Source organism: Tursiops truncatus, chromosome 3, assembly GCF_011762595.2.
Source record: "Tursiops truncatus isolate mTurTru1 chromosome 3, mTurTru1.mat.Y, whole genome shotgun sequence".
NCBI classification, from domain to species: domain Eukaryota; kingdom Metazoa; phylum Chordata; class Mammalia; order Artiodactyla; family Delphinidae; genus Tursiops; species Tursiops truncatus.
Window position 1 is genome coordinate 32,037,117 of NC_047036.1, and position 23,059 is coordinate 32,060,175.

The 23,059-nt window shown below is 36.2% G+C and overlaps 1 protein-coding gene across 5 annotated transcripts in view; it reads right to left on the reverse strand.

The window, feature by feature from the left end:
- Positions 1-23,059, reverse strand: part of RICTOR (RPTOR independent companion of MTOR complex 2) — a 127,615-nt gene that overhangs the window by 90,684 nt on the left and 13,872 nt on the right. For all 5 annotated transcript variants that reach the window (XM_033852811.2, XM_033852810.2, XM_033852812.2 and 2 more), the window contains exon 3: positions 4,716-4,813. In XM_033852811.2, coding sequence (XP_033708702.1) covers positions 4,716-4,813 — 98 coding nt within the window. The remainder of the gene's footprint in view (positions 1-4,715; positions 4,814-23,059) is intronic.

Here is a 23,059-nt window from a genome sequence, read left to right on the forward strand (position 1 = left end):
ATACACACACACACACACACACACACACACACACACACACACATTTATAATTATACCAGAGAAGAATAAATACTTTCTAGTGGTTACCTGTGAGAAACGGTATTTTTGTCAGGGTAAGGAGGTGGATGGGAAGGAGATGTGAAAGAGGAATTTCACTTTTTACCATATATTGTTTAGTACCATTTAAATTTTTATATTTAACTTATATAATTTTGAAGTTTTTAAAAACAGAACAAAATAAAGATTCCTCTGGAGCTTTTAATATATGAGAAATATAGGAAAAGAGAACATTAAAATGTAAAAGAGCTAAAATATTTTCATCTTTAAAAACAGGTCTTTAGATTATGAGCATGTTGTCAGTCTTAAAAATAGAATACTAAGACTATATTCATCAGCAGCCTGTTATACACATTACTTTATCTAGTGAAATGATGTCAGAAGGCAAGCATGGGTGTGTGACATTCACATGGTTCTAGGATCACAACACTAGCACCCTCTCTTCATACCTTAAAAGGAGGTTTAATTCTGTAGATAAAGGCCACCCTCTACAACATTTTAGCCCCACTGATCTACTAAATTAACTTAATCCTAGTTTGTTTTGTTACTTAATAACAAAACAAATGCTAGTACAACAAAAACTCTTATTTAAACTGCAAAATCATCCCAATGTAATACAATACCTTTAATTAAACACTTGATATGTGCCAGGATTTGGGGAAGAGAGGGATATAAGAGTAAAAAATTAAATACTACATATTTCTTGTATTTAATAAACTCAGTTTAATAAGATAGTCACACACAATAAATAATAATAACAAAAGAGCAGATAAAATTTAGTAGACACACATATAACCTATTATAGGAACAGTGAAGGGTGACCAACTAACTCCTGTCTAACCAGTCTCCTGGAATCATAATCCTGTTTCTTATTTTCTTATTCTATAGAGCTATTCTTAGAGATTTCTAAGAATTTATAAATTTTACTCTGTAAATTAACGAACTTACAGATTTTAAAAGAATACCAGCTCTGTAAATATTTATTAGCGTAGCTCGCTAACAAAATGGAATTCAAAGACACATTATATTATGATTAAATTCAATAAGCATTTATTTTGTGCTAGGTGTTTGGAGAAATTTTATAATAAAACCTACAGACCTTTATTTATCACCTAGGGGATGACTCTGTCCCCTAGGAAACATTCGGCAATGCTTTGAGACATTTCTGCTTGTGACAACTAGTGGAGGTGCGCTACTGGTATCTAGTGGGTAGAGGCCAGGGATGCAGCTAAACACACTACAATGAACAAGACAGCTTCCCAAAACAAATAATTATCTGGCCCAATATGTCAATGTTGCTCATGTTGAAAAACCCTGTTACAGTAACAGCTTACCAACCTGCAACTCAAGCTATTAAGCAGACTCACCTTTTTAGAGTCAACAAAAATTCCTGAAAAGTGGCAAAAAATGCAAAAGAAAACAAAAAACAAACCCTAGATTGTAAGGCATTACCTGTTATGGAGTATATATTATGTACCGGCACTGTACTGACACCTTGCTTCTAATTGCAGCAAAATTATCTCTGAGTAAAGAAATCTGCCCAAGACTGCCTTGTTAGGGTCAGACCTGGGCTGTAAGACCCCATTTACTTGATCTGAAGTTCACGCTTTCACAGTTCACTGTATCACCAGGCAGCCAAGTGAGTTTTTATCAAGTCTCATGTTCATGGATTTTACTAATTAAACAGCCCCTCACACCCTGACCCAAGGTTTAGTCCCTCATATTGTAGAAAAATTCCAGTATGTTTATCTGATTTTTAAATCCATAAATAATTTAAAACAGCATATAAGAGGGCTGCTACAAGCCCTTTTCAGAGAGAAATATGAAAACTGTAAACAAAGGATATGGCAAAACAAAAAAAAGAGGAGGACGAGAGGGAAGGAGAAACCGGAGAAGAGACTGGGAGAACACAAATCAAGGAGAGACCAAGTGGAGGGAACAACTTAGTGAAATACTATGGGAAAAACTCAGAAAACAAAGAAATGGAGGAGGGAAAAAGGGAGAGAAGGCAACTGACCTTAACCCTAGAGAAACTGGGATCTAGATAGAAATAAATGGAGAATAGACAAGGGAAAAAGAAAGGTGTCCAACAGATTCCTAGAAATAGATGTTTAAACCACTCCCATTCCAAAAAGTTCTGTATATACAATGTCCGTTATGGTTAGTAGCTACTAGCCACACACAGGTGGCTGTGAACATGGAAATATGGCTAGCCTGAATTGAGATGTGCTATAAGCATAACATACACACTTGATTTCAAAGATTTAGCATGAAAAAATATTAAATATCTCATTAATATTTTATACTTACATAAAATGATAATAATGTGGATATACTGGACTAAAGAAAATATATATTAAAATAACTTCACTTTTACTTTTTTTTAGTGTGGCTATTAGAAATTTAAAATTACATATGTGGCTCACATATATGTCTACTGCATAGTGCTACTGTAGATTTTTAAGATGGCTTTAGTACCCATTCTGGTGCCAAAGTGGAATAACAGAAATCATTGCCATTCTTACATTCATTCCCAACTTTCAGAATCCCAGTTGTCAAGAGATTCGGAACTACATATCTAGATGTCAACCTGATTGTGACAGGACCCATGAGTTCAAACAGGACAAAAACCTCTACTAATTGTTTTTAACAGTTAAATCTAGGCAAGTGGTAAGACGTATTATTATTAGGGTTGGGTGAAGAATGATGACATAAAACTGGGAAATTTAATAGAGGGAGTGAAACCAGGAGATGCCATTTGCAACTGTGGAACAACTCTAGGTCTTAAAAACTTGCTATTATCTGACTAGCACACTGAAGAAATGTATTTGAAGACTTTCATTACATTGATAAAAATGAAAATATACACAGGGTTATTTTTTTAAACATCTTTATTGGAGTATAATTGCTTTACAATGGTGTGTTAGCTTCTGCTTTATAACAAAGTGAATCAGTTATACATACACATGTGTTCCCATATCTCTTCCCTCTTGCGTCTCCCTCCCTCCCACCCTCCCTATCCCACCTGTGGTCACAAAGCACCGAGCTGATCTCCCTGTGCTATGCGGCTACTTCCCGCTAGCTATCTATTTTACGTTTGGTAGTGTATATATGTCCATGGCACTCTCTCGCTTTGTCACAGCTTCCCCTTCCCCCTCCCCGTATCCTCAAGTCCACTCTCTAGTAGGTCTGCGTCACAGGGATATTTTTGAAAACCCCTTCACAAGCACTCATTCAGTGTTTTTGAAAGTTGTTTTTAAAAAAATCACTTTGTCATCCCTCATACAAAATAAGTTTCTCATCTGTTATATAAAAATAAAATGCCAGAATATTTCAAAGTTTCACTAAGAAAAAATAAATGCATATCTATGTTTCCCTAACTATGAAAAGAAAAAAAAACTAATCTATTTTGTAAATATTTATCAGACAACACCATACTGAAAAAAACAACTTGGTTACATAGTGACAATATTCTTATCCCCTTCTATTTCTATGAAATAAAATCAAATCCAAGCCACAGTCTAACTACCAGGTAGAAGAGAATTAAACATTTTGGAAGGATTAAAACAGTGCCGCTCAAACTTTAATGTACACCCAAATTCACCTGAGATATTCATTAAAATGTAGATTCTCACTCAGTAGGTCTTGGGGGTGGGGGTCAAAAACTGTACATATCAAACAAGCTCCAAGGTGACACCAATGCTGCTGGTATATGGATCACACTTTGAGTAGTAAGGGGTTATAACAAACAATTATTCCTACATTTAAAATGTACAACAGGGAACTATACTCAGTATTTTGTAATAGCCTATAAGGGAAAAGAATCTGAAAAAGAATACATATATATGTGTATGCATATATATGTAATCTGAACCACTGTGCTGCACACCTGAAACATGACATTATAAATCAACTCTACTTCAACAAAAATTTAAAAATAAAATAAAATGTATAACAGTTTATATTTAGTAAACTAAAAAGGGAAAAAAATTTTCCCAAAGAAAGCATTTTGCTCTCTATTTATGGCATCACCTCAAATAACGGCATTTTAGTGTTTCCAAGAGTTGGCTGTCCAGCATTACCAGGCTCAAAAGCACACCAATCCATCTATCAAACTTGGGAATTCTTGGCTGCTAACAGAGATCAAGTCAATATTTATCTGGGACAAGGGCCCCTACATTTATCTTGAGCTCTAATTGAGATCCAGATAATGGGAATAGAGTATTAGGGAAAGAGAGAGGAAGTTGTAATACTTCTCTGGAAATTATTACACCTATGAAAAGCAACACACACGTACTTATGTACAAACATATTTATCCTATAGTATCACATAAAAATGAATATAAAAAGGCAAAAGAAATACATCATTCTGTGAATAATAGTGGAGATTGAATTATGGACTTCTCAGTGTTTTTTTTACTTTATTCGCTTCTGAACCTACCAAATTTTTTACAACAAGTATATAATGCTTCCCATTATTCAAATATACTTTTAAATTTAAAAACATATGACAAAAATCCATGAGAAGCAGCAGAGGAAAGCACTAATACTGAAGGAATACTCAAGAATTTCTTGTTAATGGTGGTTAAGTAGCATCTAAAAAGTACAATAAGGAAAAAAGAATTTAAGATGGTAATACAAAGAATGAAGTTACTTACCTTAGTAAAGTTATTCAGATGGCCTAGCTTTCTCATATTTGATACTCCTTGCAATTTGGCCACATTTTGGAGAATCTCCCTTAAGTTATCAGAAGGTTCTAGAACAGACAAAAGAAATTTAACATAATTTTAAAAGAGTATTTTCTTAACCAAACACACAAACCGTGTAGTATTAAAACTTCGCAACTTTGGCTCTTGGCTTCTTTAAAGTCTTACACTCTCTCTGAAATCTATCTACTTAGGAGACTTCAAAGTCCATGTGGATGACTCACATGTGGATGACTCTACTCCACTTATACCTATGGTGCAACTCTGTGTATCATCACCTGGAATTATTCAACCACTCATTCTTAAATTTCAACCCCAACCCCAAGCACAACTTTCACTTCTGGCCACAATGTACTGACACAATAGTAACAGGCACCAAAAATACTGTCCTATTTGAATCAACCAAAAAACTGAACAAAACATATAAAATGATAGTTCAAGACACTGGACATCAAGAAGTAAAGAAAAATAATCCCTGAGAAATGAGAAATAAACAAGCATGCTCTACAACTGCCCCAGCTTACTGTCTTTAGAGAGTTTCCAGGCCTTGGTGCTGAGAGGAGAAACCCAAACTGTCTGAGTTGAAGAGACAGAGCTCAGAGTCCCAGTAGACCAAAAAGTCTCTTAGAGAAGAGAGCACTGCACAGAGAGAGAACACTGGACATCTGCAAAGGGATCCCTTATGTAGTCAATATAGCAATGATTGGTGCATGTTTGTGAGGAAATTACCACTCGAAAGAATTAAAGAGATGAGTGCCTTGTGTTCACACAGGGCAGAACAAGCAGTGCTTGTTCCTAATGTCCATATTGAAAACCTTCATAGTGCATGGGGCATTGGTTACAGTATTCAGAAAAGTCTTGGCTTAGTGGTGGGGAACAATCAGATATAGACTAAACATTTCTTTGATCCCACCTAACAAATCTCCAAAGCAAGACTTGAAAGAATTAAACTGTTTCCAAGTGACTAAAATGTGTCTCAGACCAAAGCTCAAGAAGTATCATAAGAACAGAAAAAATAGGGAACACCTAATGAAGCAAAATTTACAATGATAAGCATCCAAATATCATCAGACATACAAAGAAGCAAAGTCATACTATGACTCATAGTAAGCAGAAAAATTAATCAACTGAAAATGACCCAAAACTGAACTGTTAGAATCAGCAGAAAAGGACATTAAAACAGTTTTTATAACTGTATTCTATATGTTCAAAAACTTAGGGAGAGGCATGAAAAGTATAAAAAGCACTCAAATTGAATTTCTGGAGATGAAAACTACAATGTCTCAGATGTAAATATACTGGATGGGAATAAAAGCATAACAGCTTTTACAGAAAGTAAGAATTGTGAATTTGAAGACAAAGCAATAAAAACTAACCAAAATGTAACAGAAAGGGAACAAAAAATAAATGAAAAGACTATCAGTGAACTATGGAGCTTCAAGCAGCCTAACACAATTACAATATGTGTAACTGGAGTCCTCAAAGGAAAAAATTAGGCGATAGAAGAATTGAGGAAATAATAGATGAAAATATGATATGAAAACTTTCCAAATTTGATCAAAATAAGCCAATAAATCCAAGAAGCTCAATCAACCCCAAGCACAAGAAACAGGACCAAAACTAGACCAAGGCACATCATAATCAAATTGCTCAAAACCACTGGTAGAGAAAAGTCTTAAAAGCCACCAGATAAAAAACAGAGGAATAAGAAGAATGACAAATTTCTCGTGGAAAACAGGCAAATGAGAAGACAGTGAAGCAACATCTTTAAAATACTGAAAGAGGGACTTCCCTGGTGGTCTAGTGGTTAAGAATCCGCCTTCCAATGCAGGGGACATGCGTTCGATCCCTGGTCCCTGGGTTCCCTGGGGAACTAAGATGCCACAGGGCAACTAAGCCTGCACACTCTAGAGCCCATGCACCACAAGTAGAGAGCCCTGTGCACCGCAACTAGATAGAAGACCATGCACCGCAACGAAGAGCCCGCACACCACAACTAGAGAGCCCACAGACTCTACAGCCCGCACACCACAACTACAGGGAAGCCTGAAGCCTGCATGCGATGAAGATCCCACGTGCCGCAACTAAGACTCAACTCAGCAGGTATAAATAAATAATTTTTTAAAAAAAAGGCTCATCTATGTAACAGGGCACTATGCAGTGATTAATGACCTGTGTGAGATTATTTCAAAAAAAAAATACTGAAAGAAAAAAAAAAAGCTTTTAAAATGTAAAAACCATTCTTAGCTCACTTGTTTTACAAAAACAGGCCAAAGCCAGAAATTGCCCTGCGGTTGGTAGTCTGCCAACCCCTGGAATAGAGTGTCAATATTCCTGAAGCTATTTTTCTATTAATATATTCAGCATCCTATTTGCTTTAAACAAAAGCACAATCTAAAGAAGAAAAAAAACCTGTTACATTACGGGTATTTTAGTTTAAGAACCATTATGCCTTCCTTTGAGATATTTAGATGTTAACACAGAACTAAGATGCTATTTGTTTTGAATCAGTCTTTTCCTCAGCAAATGAAACTGGTCACATTGTTCTATAAATTTACCTTGCATCTGCCTACATTCCGACATTCTATTATACTCAGTGTAAGCCATGACAACCATAAATTGGTTAGTGTCAAACCACTAAGCATATTACATAACCCAGTTATTTCCAATCACTTTGAAATGACTACATACTCAGATCATTCATTTGATTTCTGAGCATTTCCTACAAATTTCGCATTTTTTTTTAAACTCCAATGAAATTCTATCTACTTTTAAATGGTTTAGCGTATGACTTTAAAATTAGTGACTCTTTTAGGTTGTCTTAAATATGGAATGAAAACAGCTCACCATTGGGTGGGATCAGAGCTCATTAAAAAAACTGCAAGGGACCATGAATAGATCACTGCTAGTACTCAGTAATATCTTTTTGTTATAAATGGTATCTGTTTGGAGACATTGAAGAAGAAAAATTATGAGTAAGCCAATGATTTTTAAATGATTTAACTATACTTGGGAACTTAATACAATTTTTACAACAACCCTTACAGTAATTCAGAACCTACAGTAGTTTGCAAAACCAGAGTTAAGGATCTTTAAAGCCAGTGTGAAATCCACCTAATGGAAATATATAACCTAACCATTTTACATCAATTTATCATTAAATTGTCAGGCATCAAACAGTTTCGCTAACGTGAGGACACAGTTACTACTATGCAATGTGATAGGACTCATAGTTAAGATGATTAGTCTGAAGATATATTCTTCACAAAGGCTTGCATATTTCTAATTATTGCCTATTTTCTAAGTACAAACTGATTGCAGACATTTTTGAAAAGCCACAATTTTGTGACAAAAATAAAATCTCGAGTCTGAGTTCATTCGTTCAGAAACATTAATTGAACACCTATATGGTCAGGTACTGTTTTAAGTACTGGGAAAATACATCAATGAGCAAGACGGATCGTTCCTTACTGGACCTTACATACAAATGGAAGAAAACTGATAAACAACAACAACAAAAACCCCTATGCACACAATATGAAAATTGACAGATGGTGAGAAGCCCATATTGGGTCAAATCTTTGCCTGATGAATAATGACATATAATGAACCTAACATACAATGCAGGTGGTGTTGTCAATCCAAATCAAAATGAATCAGCCTTTCTTCTTTGCCCTCTTTACCCCTTTCTCTTTTATATAATTAATTACCAGGAACACCCAACTAGAATTGTAATACGGAAGAATTTCAAAGTTTCTTCATAATATATTTCCTGAAAGACAGACATGTTTCCTCCCAGAAACTATGTTACTTCCTAGACCAATTCAAAAATAGTATTCAGGGCCATTTTAGACATGAAATACTATGTAATGCTCATGTGCTACAATGTTCCTATGAGGAACTCTAACTTGGAATATTAGGGTAAAGTTCCCCTGGTAATGAAATAAGAAGTCCCTGGTTTCTTCCTTACATGCTAGATTAGGAGTATACAAACTTTTTAATTAAAAAAGGCCCAGACAGTAAGTATTTTATGCCATAAACTCTCTTCTTCTGTTGTAACCTCAACTCTGTTGTAACCAAGAAAGCAATAGTAGAAAATACATAAGTAAATGAATGTGGCTATGTTTCAGTAAAACAGACCTGGCCTCATGAGCTGTAGATTGCCAGCTCCTATGCTAGACAGTCAGAACTTAAACTATATGAGCAAGCTGAGATCAGTGTGCTTTTTATTGACTGGGGGCGGGGACGGGGAGAGACTTTGGGGACAGGGGAGAGACTTTAAGGAGAGGTTTACCTCTCTTTATTTCTTCCTATTCTCACTTAATGTTTCCAGTTCAGCCTCTCCAAAACTGTGCTATGTGAGAAGTATTGATATAAAGCACAAATGAGATAATCCACTAGGATTTCTCTGAAGCCCAGTAGTTTAGCCCAGAGCTGCATTAAGGGAAAAAAGCGGGGGTGGGCGGGGGGGTGGCCGGGGATGTGGCTAGGAAAAAGAGAAAAAAAAGTTGTGGCTAGCTGGCTATGATGGCCAACCATTCAAATGCAAGGAAGCAAAACACAAAAGAACTGCTAAAATTACAGTTGCTCTTTTCCTCTTATTGTGTAACTTGTAAGTCCTATGAGTGTTCCCAATGACTCTTTCTGGAGGTAATGGAATAACTATAGCCAATATCCAGCAATTTAATATTATATAAGCACATACACGTATCTATAGATACATATATACATACAGAAAACCACCAAGAGAAAACTACAGTAAAGAAACCTTTCATCTATATCTCTATACATCTACAGACATATACACACATACATAAATATATTCTTTCCCCCTTTAGCTTAATTCTCCATGTATGTGCACATATGCACACGCACACACGTATATGTATATATATATGTGAGTAAACATGCATTTATTTTAAAATGTTTTCAATATGTACTGCTTTGTAACATGCTGCAATAAATCATATTAATAGCTTTACCTGTCAAAAAATATACAACATAAAATTGATTTTTAAATAAAGTTAGTTTCAAGTACACATAGTAAATTAATAACCAAAAACTACTCGCATACATCTATTTGGGAATAATAGAAAGAACTCTGAAATAAAAAAGAACTGGATTCAAATCTAGCTTAATCACCTACAAACCATGTAACCTTAGACTAAGTCACTAAACCTCACAGGCATCCATTTTCTCATACCTATAGTGAATATACTAATTACCTAACCTAGAAGGCATTGTTACAAGGTGTGAGGTGCAACTTACTTAGCACAGTGCCTAGCCCAGAACAGATATTCAATAAATAGTAGCAACTATAATTAAAATTAGTTATTATTCGCTTAGCAAAAACAATTTTTATGGATCAATCATGTGAAAGTTATGTGGCTAGCCCAGGCAAATGCTTAATTCACATATTAGTGTGTCTAAATTAATGAATTTTGGTTACATTTTAGTGCATTACTTTTATTTTTTTAATAAATTTATTTTATTTATTTATTTTTGGCTGCATTGGGTCTGTTGCTGTGCGTGGGCTTTCTCTAGTTGCAGCACGCAGGGGCTACTCTTGGTTGCGGTGAGCAGGCTTCTCATTGCGGTGGCTTCTCGTTGTGTAGCGCAGGCTCTAGGCGTGCGGGCTTCAGTAGTTGTGGCTTGTGGGCTCTAGAGTGCAGGCTCAGTAGTTCGGGCACACGGGCTTAGTTGCTCCGCGGCATGTGGGATCTTCCCAGACCAGGGATTGAACCCGTGTCCCCTGCATTGGCAGGCGGATTCTTAACCACTGTGCCACCAGGGAAGTCCCGTGCATTACTTTTATGATCCAAGATCTGCTCATTTTTGAAGTAAAACTTTTATTGTCTTATTTGCCTTCTTGAAAATGTCAGAGGAATTAGGAGTGGGAGCACAGTTGAGCAATATTTTCTGTGATTTATTTGTGAATATACATGAACAAATGCTAGGAAGCAACAAGCTAGAAAAGTTGGGTGCATAAGAATTTAATAAAATTAAACATGACTACATAAATTGGATATGTATTTAATTATATATTTAATATTATCTATGATTACTGTGAGCAGACATAAAGGATTAAAAGTATATGGCAGGGCTTCCCTGGTGGCGCAGTGGTTGAGAGTCTGCCTGCCGATGCAGGGGACAACGGGTTCATGCCCCAGTCCGGGAAGATCCCACATGCCGCGGAGCGGCTGGGCCTGTGAGTAATGGCCGCTGAGCCTGTGCATCCGCAGCCTGTGCTCCGCAACGGGAGAGGCCACAACAGTGAGAGGCCCGCGTACTGCAAAAAAAAAAAAAAAAGTATATGGCATAACTATAGTTGGTATTACCTCTGTAAAAGCCAGCAGCAAATCTGTCTCTTCTACCAGCAAGGACACTGGGAGTACACCTTCTCACCATTACCCACAGGTCCAAAAGTTGAGGAAGCACCGCTTCAAACTCTCTAACATTTCCTGAAATTCTAACAATTATTAATATCAAAGAGTTATATAATTTAGTAGGGAAAGGATCTATCCCAATGATAGCATCCTGGAAAAAGGGCCTTCCTTTTATCTATAATGCAGAGGAACTCAAAACTTCCTAAGAGAGCCTATTCTATTCCATCTTTGATAGAGGAGTCGAATATTGTCTCTTATACTGATGCCAAACTCTGTCCCTTTGTAATTTTCATTGATTTGCTCTGGATTAACAATCTGGAATGCAAAACAAGTATTATCTACCCTCACATACTGAAAATAATAATTTTTCCTCTCAAGCAACTGTAGCAGATAACCTTTTTAATCTTTGGTATATTTTAAATATAAATACTGTAGTAGAGATAGGCAAGGAAAACCTATCAATTACTACTGCAAGTAAATCAGTTTAGTTATAACTTTTTTGTGTGTGTGGTACGCGGGCCTCTCACTATTGTGGCCTCTCCCGTTGCCGAGCACAGGCTCCGGACGTGCGGGCTCAGCGGCCACGGCTCACGGGCCGAGCCGCTCCACGGCATGTGGGATCCTCCCGGACCGGGGCACGAACCCACGTTCCCTGCATCGGCAGGTGGACTCTCAACCACTGCGCCACCAGGGAAGCCCTTCTAACTTTCTCAAATGTTAGGTTTATTATACTAAAAATTGAACACTTTCGTAGGGCTACTTTAGAAGAATGATGGACATGAAGCACCTCTTGAGAGTGAATGATGCGTACAGAGGCAAGACTACACAGACAGCAAGATGGGACTAGGTTTCTTCAGCCTGGCATGCCCTTTGTTTCCCTACCCAATTTGGAGGAAATCCTCACTCTTCAGAAGTCTTACTCAGATGTGTAAAGGTTTTCCTTAACCTACAAGCTCCCTTCTTTATGTTCTCATGATACATTCTTCATACCACTATTGCAGCAGTTATGACAGAACACATATCTCAACTGCCTAGGTTCTAACTTATACCTATTGTGCCAGTGTAATTATTAATACCACCTCCTTTCACTCCCCAAAGTATCCCAGGTTGTATTATAAATGACATGACCACCATAAGAGCAGACAGTTAAAATTCAACGACTGTTTGTAAAATTTTCTTACAACTAGATCTTTTCTCTATCTCCTTTTCCCAGAGGCTGGAAGAGAACAGTTTTGTTTGGGTTCCTGTTCCAGTATCCTACTCTTATCAATACAATTTTGTAAGAAGAGGTTAAGGCAGTTTCCGCTGATCTGCAACATTTTAAGATTGTCTTCCCAGTGACCCAGGGGTTCAGGTCTCTTTTGCTCCACTTCAATTTTGGATTTAAAATTACCTCATTTTATACATTCCTCTTTCTATTTTTACAAAAATATGTCTTTTTTCTATAATCCCAAAGAATTTGCTCATTTTGAATGATTTCAAGGGAAGAAGATAAAAACACTAATGGGGGTGGCAGAAATGTCCTTCTTGAGGCTTCTCATTTGTACCTTTGACTGGATAAATTAAACAAGTGACATCTACCAGTTCACTGATGTGATCATTTAAAAGTTATATGAACAAAAATCATGTCTTTAATTGCTTTATTACAAGCATGTCATTATATAACTGTAAGATACAGACCAGGTCTGACCTAGGCATAAAACATTAAAAATAAAGTCAGCTGGAAATAGCTAATAATTCACTTGAACAGCACTTCAATTAAAAGTTGTATGGGGCTTCCCTGGTGGCGCAGTGGTTGAGAGTCTGCCTGCCGATGCAGGGGACACGGGTTCGTGCCCCGGTCCGGGAAGATCCCACGTGCCGCAGAGCGGCTGGGCCCGTGAGCCATGGCCGCTGAGCCTGCGTGTCCGGAGCCTGTGCTCCGCAAAGGGAGACGCCACGGCAGTGAGAGGCCCACGTACCGCAAAAAAATAAATAAATAAAAAATAAAAGTTGTATGGATATATAATATCAATAATTAGAATACTGTCTATAATCTTTATTTCAAATCATTATTTTGAATAAATCACAAAATAAATCGATACAAATGGCTTAAAATACTTTTAAGTTTCAAATGACAGAATATTCCTCCCAATTTTCCTTAAATATTTTCTGTAAAGAATAAAATAACAATGACATTATATAGTGGGGACAGTAGAGTGGGAACACAGGTTTCCCCTCTAGATTGTAGTTAGTCATTTTATTACTTATATAACTGAAAGTACAAATGTCTCCTACAATGTATAGTTTTGATCTATCCTGGGAGTAGCTTTATATTTAGATTCCTAAGTTTTATTCAACTGTACATTTCAGGGCTCACCAGAAGCCATATACTGTGCCAACTGCTTAGGTGAGGAATATTAATAAATACAAGATACGGTCTCAGCCCTGGAGATCAAAATTAAATGGGAATAGAGGTATATATAACACTTCATAGTAATACTATGGGAATAAGATAAAAGGAGGGTGTTTGATAGAGACTTCACTTAGACTGTATGACAAGTGAAGACAGGAAAACTGTCTTGTTCACACATGCATCCCCGGCCTGGAAACAATGCCAGGCACATGGTGGGTGCTCAATAAACACTGGGTAAGAAAGACTGAGCAAAAGAGTGAGACAGTTATTTGGGGATGGATTGACATGGGAACTGATTCTTGACCATAAGCAATAAGTTTTCTAGGCATATACAACAGGAAAAAGCAGAATGTACACAACAAGTAAACATGAAAAAAATATGGTATTTTCTCAAGGAATGGCAAGAAATTCAATATTCCCAAGAAAACAAGATGATAGGAAATATAGGAAAGTGGAGCTTCATTCCAATGGCCTTATAAGATATACTACGAAATTTAGACATCTTTGGGCAATGGATAATTATTAAGGAAGACATTTATGCAAGTGGATGGCATGATCAACTCTGTGTTTTAGAAAGACTGTAGGGGAGAAGAAAGTCAAGTTTAAATAGAGGTTACAAAAACCTTCCATGTAAGAAACTTCATCAGTAATGGATTAGAGCTGGAAGGAAAGGCAGGAGGAGGAATCAAGGATGAATCCAGGATTCTAGATTGGATATACTGATGTATGACACTATTTACTAATAAGTAATCCTAGAGCAAGTATAGATTTAGGGGAATTTTTTTTACCATTTGTAGTAAGCATATACACCAAAAATAACAAAAAACACCTTACATGTTATACCTTAAAATGATGAGACAAAATAATTGACTATTTGGCCTGCATCGGAAACAGACTTACAGACCAGTGGTTTTCAAACCTGTGTTTCTAAGAAATACATGAATTATAAGAAATACTGATTCCAGAATCAATATGCCTGGAAAGTGACCCACATTTGTACCATTTGTAGGAGGCACCCCAGTCATTCTTATGCACACTGAAATTTGAAAGATGCTATAAAGACTACCACAATGTCATGTAACTAGATTCTGATATCCCTTTGGATTTATCTGATCTGAACTTTTGAAGAACAGATAAGAGCTACTCTATGAAATATGCTTCTGTATCATTTTCAAATAAGAATATATTACAATGTGAAATAATATCCAGACACAAAAATAACTATTAGTACATTATATGCTACAATATACTGTGCTAATATTTTTACATGAAAAATCTGTTTTAATCTCCATACGAACCATAGAAGGTAGGTGCTATTATTATCCTCCTCATGCTAAAAAGAGTCTTAGAGACATTAATTCACTTGCCTGAAGTCACACAAATACCAGACATGGTAATAAGATTTGAACCTAACCAATCTGACTCTAGAGTCTATCTCACTCCCCAAAATGCAATCGCCCTACAGTCTACCTCATTATACTGTTCTGCCTTTCAAAGGAGAATGTACCTTCAGTGTACACACCAGTTTGCAATTATACATTTACTTGTATGATTGGTTGACATTTATCTCCCTGTAAGTCAGCTTTGGTTCACCATTATGGTGTCATCCTAATACCTAGAATGATGTCTGACACACAGTAACCACCCCCCAAAAATTTTATTGAATGTCCCAGGTCACACTGTGAATATTAAAACACAAGAATTTACAATGGAAATACTGTCTTATGATTATAATAACAATAACTGTAGAAGAGATGTATATAAAAGAGGAGCAGATAAGAAAGATCACACTGCTTTAATGTATCTATTTTTCAAATTCTGAGGACCAAAACAAATTTACTCCCCCAAAACCTAACCATAAGTAACGTCTTTCTATTGCTTTGAAAAGGAATCTCACCTTCTAAGGTAAGAACATACCTATTTAATATAATTAGCAATGTAACTGCCATGACCCATTCAAATTTGTCAAATATAAACATTTTAAATGACAATGTCTAGAAAAGGTAGAAATTTGAGCCTGCCATTTACCTTCAGAAAATCACCTTCCTGATCTTTGTCTACACACCCCCTCCCTCCAAGCATTATATCGATATTTACATTCATACCAGCACTAGAAATTATGTCCCCAGGTTGTACTAATTAGATAAAGAACTAAAGCCTAACTATTTACCTAATAATCTTCTAATCATTCCATCATTATCTGTTTTTAAATGGTAAGTAATTTGTGAATTTTTAAAGATTTTTCTGGTAAAGATGGCTTAGATGTTTGTGGTGGAAAATGAAGAAGAGCTGCTTGTTAGGAAAAAAAATATGAAGTGCTTTCTTAGAGTTCATCTCTTTCCCTTTTTCACAATAAAATTAGAGATCAGTAGAATGCTTGGGCTTAGAGATAACTGTAGTACAGAACTGTAACCAAATTCACAAAGCACTTTTACTTTATACACACGTACAAAGTATACACAAGTATATACAAAGAATACACAAAGGACATTCACCAGGCTACAGAAAAGATTCAAAGAATCTTTGTCATGGCATTTATTTTAATGCTATTTTTCTGCAGAAAAACAGTATGAAAAGTACTGTCTGCAATTAGAACATTTTTTAATGTTAGTAAAAATAACTAAAAGCAATTACTATATAAAGATTACAATCACTGGATGTTCTGCTAAAACTTCTATGTCTTAATCTATTAAATCATTAGGTTTCCACAGTCCCCTAATTAGAAATCTTTTATTGTAAGAGAAAAATTCTGTTTCTCTCTGAAACAATTCACTATGTAAATGAACCCTGTAAAAGAACTGAACAGCTGTGCCTAAAAGCTGAGGCAATTAATTGTTATATACACCCAGCCTATTAGATTTATTTACAAAGTTAGTTGTACATTTTGCTTGTACAGCTACTTTCACGTTTTTTATGAAACATGACTATAGTTCAGATCACTTGTCTGACAGGTGGCTTCTATGAATGTAATTAAGGACTTCCCTCTTAGAAACTAATAAAGGAGCAAAGAGTACAAATACACTTTGGCTGCAAGACACAATTTGAGTGTGGGTTAGAAATCTGAAAAATGCTATTACAATGTTATTTTCTAACCTTTCCATTTGTATTCTTGGTTCTACATCTTAGTGCCTAATTCCAGTATTTCCATCATTTAATTATTCACTATTTCTCATTGACCTAAGTCTCTCACTAGTTTTTACCCATCTTTTAAAAAAAAAAATGCTTCTGCCCACTGTTTCCCATTTTTTGAAGTGACATTACACCTTTCTTCTACCAAATCTCTCTGAGGCTCAAGTTAATTAATTCTTACCTCATCTTCTAAATTCTACCCATCAGGTATCTAGGCCACCATTCCACTAAAGTTGTTCTCTACGAGTTTACTATTTACCCAATACAAAGGCTTTTTCTCAGCTTTTCAAACTCCCTGACTTTTCCATTAGAGAACTACTGGCCAATGCTAACCAAATTCACCTTCTCTCCCTTGGTTGCTATAATTCACTGTCTTGGTCTTCTTCATACCTATTTTTCACTGTTCCTTGAGTACTTCTCTCAAAGGTCTGCATTCCCTCCTCCTATTTTATACTCTTTAATATTACCTAAAGTTGTATCATTTGCCCTCAGGTTTCTCTTTTCACTGTCTCCATAACTCTTAACAAATTCAATACAATGCCTCAAAATTTCAATTCTACAGTGTATCTTCAATTAAAGAAACAAATATCTGTTTTTATGTTTGGTGGTCTGTCTACGTCGAATTCAGTATGTCCTGTGATCAAATTAATTCATCCTTTAAGGGAAAAAAAAAAAAAGCTTTCCAAAATTTCCTTCTTTAGGCAATAGTAATATTGTCTGAACTAGAAAATTACGTTCAGGTAGTCAACAAGTATCATTGAGACATCTTAGCATATGTATCTTCAGCACCTCTTCTACAGACTATATCACAACAGTATCTTATTTTTATACTACTACTAAGTTCTGAATCAGTGCCTTGCTGATATTGCCGTATTTGGCATTGTTTATGTTTTTATGGTTATATACATCAAAGAAGACACACCTCACCTAAAATTATCAAGACAAAAACATATTGACTACTCTGGAGTCCCATGCATATGGGAAACACATGATAAATTAAGCTTTTTCATGAACCTTGGGCAATGGTGATCTTAATTGTGCAAAAATGCCATAATATACAATTGATCTGTGTAATTCAAGTGCAAACAAGTCCTCTAGTTACAAATTTACTACTTGTTATTCTTCTGTACATTCCACTTGGGCATGCATAAATAATTGCATTAACACCAATAATCAAAATCTAAAAGTAAATTTACAAATGCTGTTTGAATTTTAACCTTTAAAAGCTCTGAACTATTATAAATATAACAATATAATGCATTTCTTTGGTTATATCTTGCATGAACAGGAGGTCTGAATATGATCCACCCTAACTGCTAATATTTTTATATTTATTTATGCATTCTGATAGTGCTTTTAAACATAATTCTTTCCATACTTCTCCTATACGACCTTCAGATGATCCTTCATCGGACATGCTGGGGTTAGATAGGTTTAGGAATTCAAATTTTTTTTAATTTTAAAGGTAATATACCACAGATTTAACAATCCCAACAAGGTTAGGGGCAGTATTACATATTCACATACAGTAATATTTTTTAGATGAACATGTGAGGAGACACACTGAGATAATATAAATTCTGGTCAGGTTTTGCTGCCAAATGAGTTTAGGTCAGGTTACGTTTTGTCAGGTCACATTATTTCTGAAAAACAGCTTTCATTTTCAGAGTTTTTGGTTTTTCAAAATTGTGGATAAGAGATTGTGGGTCTGTACAATTAATATTACCAACAGTCCAGATCCTTCATTCTTTTCTACAACAAAGTCATTGAAAGTCACTTTTTCCATTCTCCCAATGACACAAAATATGCCAATATTGAAGTATAAATTTAGATCTCCTTATTCAAGTTGGATAAAGTTTAATACGAAATAAACCATATCACTCCAGGAAAAAAAACTTGTTTGTCAGCACAGAGAATTTAACCCCCAACAAAAAACTTTTCTACCAATTCAGAATAAAGACTTATTGTTTATGATAAAAATACTATTGGAAAGAAGGACTTCTGGCCTTCAGGGCAACTACCTGGCTACTAAAGTACATCTGTGAACTACCGACATGGGTACTACCTGGCAGCATGTTAGAAATGCAGACTCTTGGGCCCTCCCATACCTACCCAATCTGACTCTTCATTAAATCAACATCCCCAGGTGCTTCATTTGTACATTTACGCAGCAAACGTTAACCTAACAGGCCTAACTGCTTTTCCTTAAAAAGGTCTGCCTACCAGTTCAGTCACTGGCTTACATCCGGAAAAATACTTGCAGAGGTTTCCTACAGCCCTAACTGGTAAGAGTGGCTCACTGGGCCTAAACCATTTATGCAAACAATATGGTTTTTGCCAAACGTCTGCTTTCATTCTGTTAGTCTGGAATTTTGTTACCTGCCAGGCAGAGGCTGCCTACTTCTCAAGTCCTCAATAAAAACCCTGGGGCTGAGTCTCTAACAAACCTCCCTGGTGGACAATATTTCACGTGTTATCACAATTCATTGCGGGGAGAATGAAGCATGTCCTATGTGACCCCACTGGGAGAAGACACAAGACTCTTGTGCCTGGATTCCCCGAGATTTCATCCAATGTACCTTTCCTCTTTGCTAATTTTGCTTTGCATCCTTTTGCCATAATGAGTCTTCCTAGCAAATTACTGAGGTCGTGGGGACCTCCAAAACAAGACTAGAGCTTGAGAACCACTGCTGTAGAGCTTAAGTGCATGCCTTGAGGAGTGTGGGCTTACCCCAAGACAAGGAATTCATCAGCCATAAAGTCTGATACACTGAGAAGAACACTCATGCAAAAGGGGCAGAGAACAAAGAAAAGTATCTCTGGGTAAAGCTGCAAACAGAAACAAAACAAATAAAAAGAGACTTCCCTGAGATTCTAAGCCAACCACAGGTGTCTTTGGAACCTAGATATATTCTTTTGCATGATCCAAAAAAAAAAATCTCAAAATGAGAATTTTAATTTAAAGTAGCCCTTGGTATACCATATTCCTGGGCAGCAGAAGCAAATTCAACCATCAACCACCACCTCAACCCACCCACCCACCCACCCAACTAGGTAGCCACCCTTAGTCTGAGTAACCTAAAAAATTTAAGTGCACAAGCAAAAATCATAAACACAGAAGGAAACGTGAAAACAAGCCACTATCAACAGAAACAATAAACAAAAAAATCTTAAAAGACTGTAAATATTAGAAGTACCATATACATAATACAAACAATGAAATAATTATGTTTTATATATCTAAAGCAGGGAGTTTGGCAAACTTGTTCCATTAAGGGTCAGACTAAGTATTTCAGGCTTTGAAAGGTATAAGGTCTCTTTCGCAACTAAATTCAGTAGCCGTAGCACCAAAGCAGCTGTAGGCAATACTTAAATGAGCACAGCTATGTCTCAATAAAACTATTTACAAATGCAGCATCTGTAAGCCTTACTTGCAAAATTTGCAGGCCATAACTTGCAAGCTTCTGGTTTAAAGGAAAGAAAGGACTGAAAATATGATTCAAAATTTACAAACATCCAAGCAGAACTTCTTGAAATAAAAATAGCATGATTGAAATTTTAAAAACTCATTGGGGGGATAAACAGAATAAACACAGCTGTGGGGAGAACTAGTGAACTGAAAGATACATCTGAAGGTATTATAACATGATCCCCAAGAAAAAAGGAGACAAAATACATGAAAAAGTTTAAAAAACAAGAAAGATAATGAGAAAGTCTAACATGCATTTAATAAGAATTCCTAAACAAGAAAAAATGCAGGAGATGCACTACTCAAAAAGTCAGACTGAGAATTTTTCAAAATTGTTCAAAAACATGAAAAATACTTAGAATCAGGATGCCCAATGAATTTCAAAGTAGGACAAATAACCATCTAAACACATTTTATTCAAGATGTTTCAGACCAAAGCAAAAGAAATACTACAGACTGAAAAGACAGATTACGCAGAAAGAGAAGCAATATGACAGACATATTCAAAAAATTAAATTAAAAGTGTGTGAACCTTGTGTATGAATCCTGACTCAAAATGATATCTGTAAGACAATCAGGAAAATTTGAACACTAAATACTAGATGATATAAAGAAATCATTGTTAATTTACTTAGTTGTGCTAATAGTATTACAGTTATATATTTAAAAGTCCTTATCCTTTAGAAATACACACTGATGTATTTACAAATTAAATAATACTTGCCTAGGATTTGCTTTAAAATTATCCACAAAGGGAGGAGGAAGATTTACACATGAGGTAAGACTGCCCCATATGTTTACGATAGTTGAAGTAGGATAAGGCGTACATGAGGGTTCCTTATATTTTTTTCTCTGTGTATGTGTATGTTTGAAATTTTTCATAATAGAATATTTTTAATGAAAGTCTGATAATCCCAAGTGTTGACAAAAGTATGGATCAAGAGCAACTCTTACATATTGCTACTATGATATACATATATTTTTTCATATAAGCAGTAATTCTACACCAAGTTATATAACCTAGAGTAACTTACGTATGAGTACCAGGATTCACGTACAAGACCATATATAAAATCATTGTTTATAAGAGCAAAAAACTACAACCAAATGTCCATGATTAAAAGAATGGATAAATCACTATTATTTATTTAATAACATTTGCCTTCTGGGTTTTCACCCTAGCACTTACCGACATTATACTAGGGTCTTTGAACAAATTTTCTCATGTAATACTTATACTTCAATGATACTATTTCTTGCCTACCTCTTCTAGTCTCACATCCTCCACTCTTCCTCTCCTCAAGCGCTTTCTTTCTCTGGTTCTTTCCTATCTCTGGGCCTTTGGATCAATATTTTATGTTCCTTCTACCTGTTGAAGACTTTCCCCCTACTTCTTCACTTGGTGCCTCCCCATTAGTCCTGGATCAACTAAATATCACTGCCTCAGAGAAGTTTTCTCTGACCAACCCCCTAACCACCTATCAACTCTCTTTCACATACTCCAATTTTACATTATTCAGAGCATTTATTCATACTTAAAATTCTGTGTTCACCTGTTTACTGTCTGTGTTCTCCTTACTAGAACATAAACTCCTCAGGGGAAGTATTCAATGTTTTTCACCACTGAATCACCAGCAAAAGAACAGTACCCAGCACACAGTTAAGGTAAATAAATATCTGTCAACTATGACTGAGGGAGGCAGGAGTGAACAAATTATTACAATATTACAAGAAAGGTAACATACAATATACTATAGAAGCCCAAAGAAGGAAGATATTCCACCCAGCTGAGGAAATTAAGATTAACTTTGTAGAAAATGTGTTTCTAGCTAGAGTGAAGAGAGTAGATTGGGAAAGGATAGAACTAGAACAGGGATAGTAGTTATGAAGCCAATGCAATCACCCAAGAAAGAAAATGAGGCCTCAAGAATGGCATGGCAACAGAAATGGAAAAAAGATTTTACCAGTATTTCAGAGATAAAATCATTATTATCTGGTCACAGATTTGATGTGTAGAATAAGGACAAAGAATGAGGCTAGAATGTCTCCTGGGTGTCCTCCTGGGTGACATGGCCCCATTAAAGTAATTCTCTTAAAACCCAAATGGAAAATATAGAAAGATTTTTAGAATACTAAGATAATTAGTTAAGTATGAAACACAGAAAGCTTGAAATACATGATTACATTGTTAAGATGTTGAGTAAGCCATGAAAAAATGGGCCTGGAGCCCTCAAGCTAAACACAAATTTGATGGTCATTTATTCAGCCAATAAAGACTTACCAAGCACATATAATGTGCTGGAGCTGTTCTAGGCTCTGGGGATACAATGGTGAACAACACAAAGTGCTTGTCCTCACAAAACTTACATTCCAGGGAGACAGACAAACAATACTGTAATTGGCAGCAGTGACAAGGGCTACAGAAGAAAACAATATAAAAGAATAGAAAGTGGGCTTCCCTGGTGGCGCAGTGGTTGAGAGTCCGCCTGCTGATGCAGGGGACATGGGTTCGTGCCCCGGTCCGGGAAGATCCCACATGCCGCGGAGCGGCTAGGCCCGTGAGCCATGGCCGCTGAGCCTGCACGTCCGGAGCCTGTGCTCCGCAACAGGAGAGGCCACAACAGTGAGAGGCACACATACCGAAAGAAAAAAAAAAGAATAGAAAGTGATGGAGATGAGGGCTACTTTAGATAAGATGATCAGAGAAGGCCTCTCTGATAAAGTGATATTTGAACAGAGTTAAATAAAGTGAGGGAGCAAGCCTCCCAAGATTAGGGGAAGAATAATCTAGACAGAATGTAACAGAAGTACGAAGGCCCTAAAAAGAGAATAAGAGTAGGAATGAAAAAAAAGGAGGCTGTTTTGCCAAATATAGTGAACAAAAGGAAAAGAGTTAGGAAATGACAACGGTTGTGAG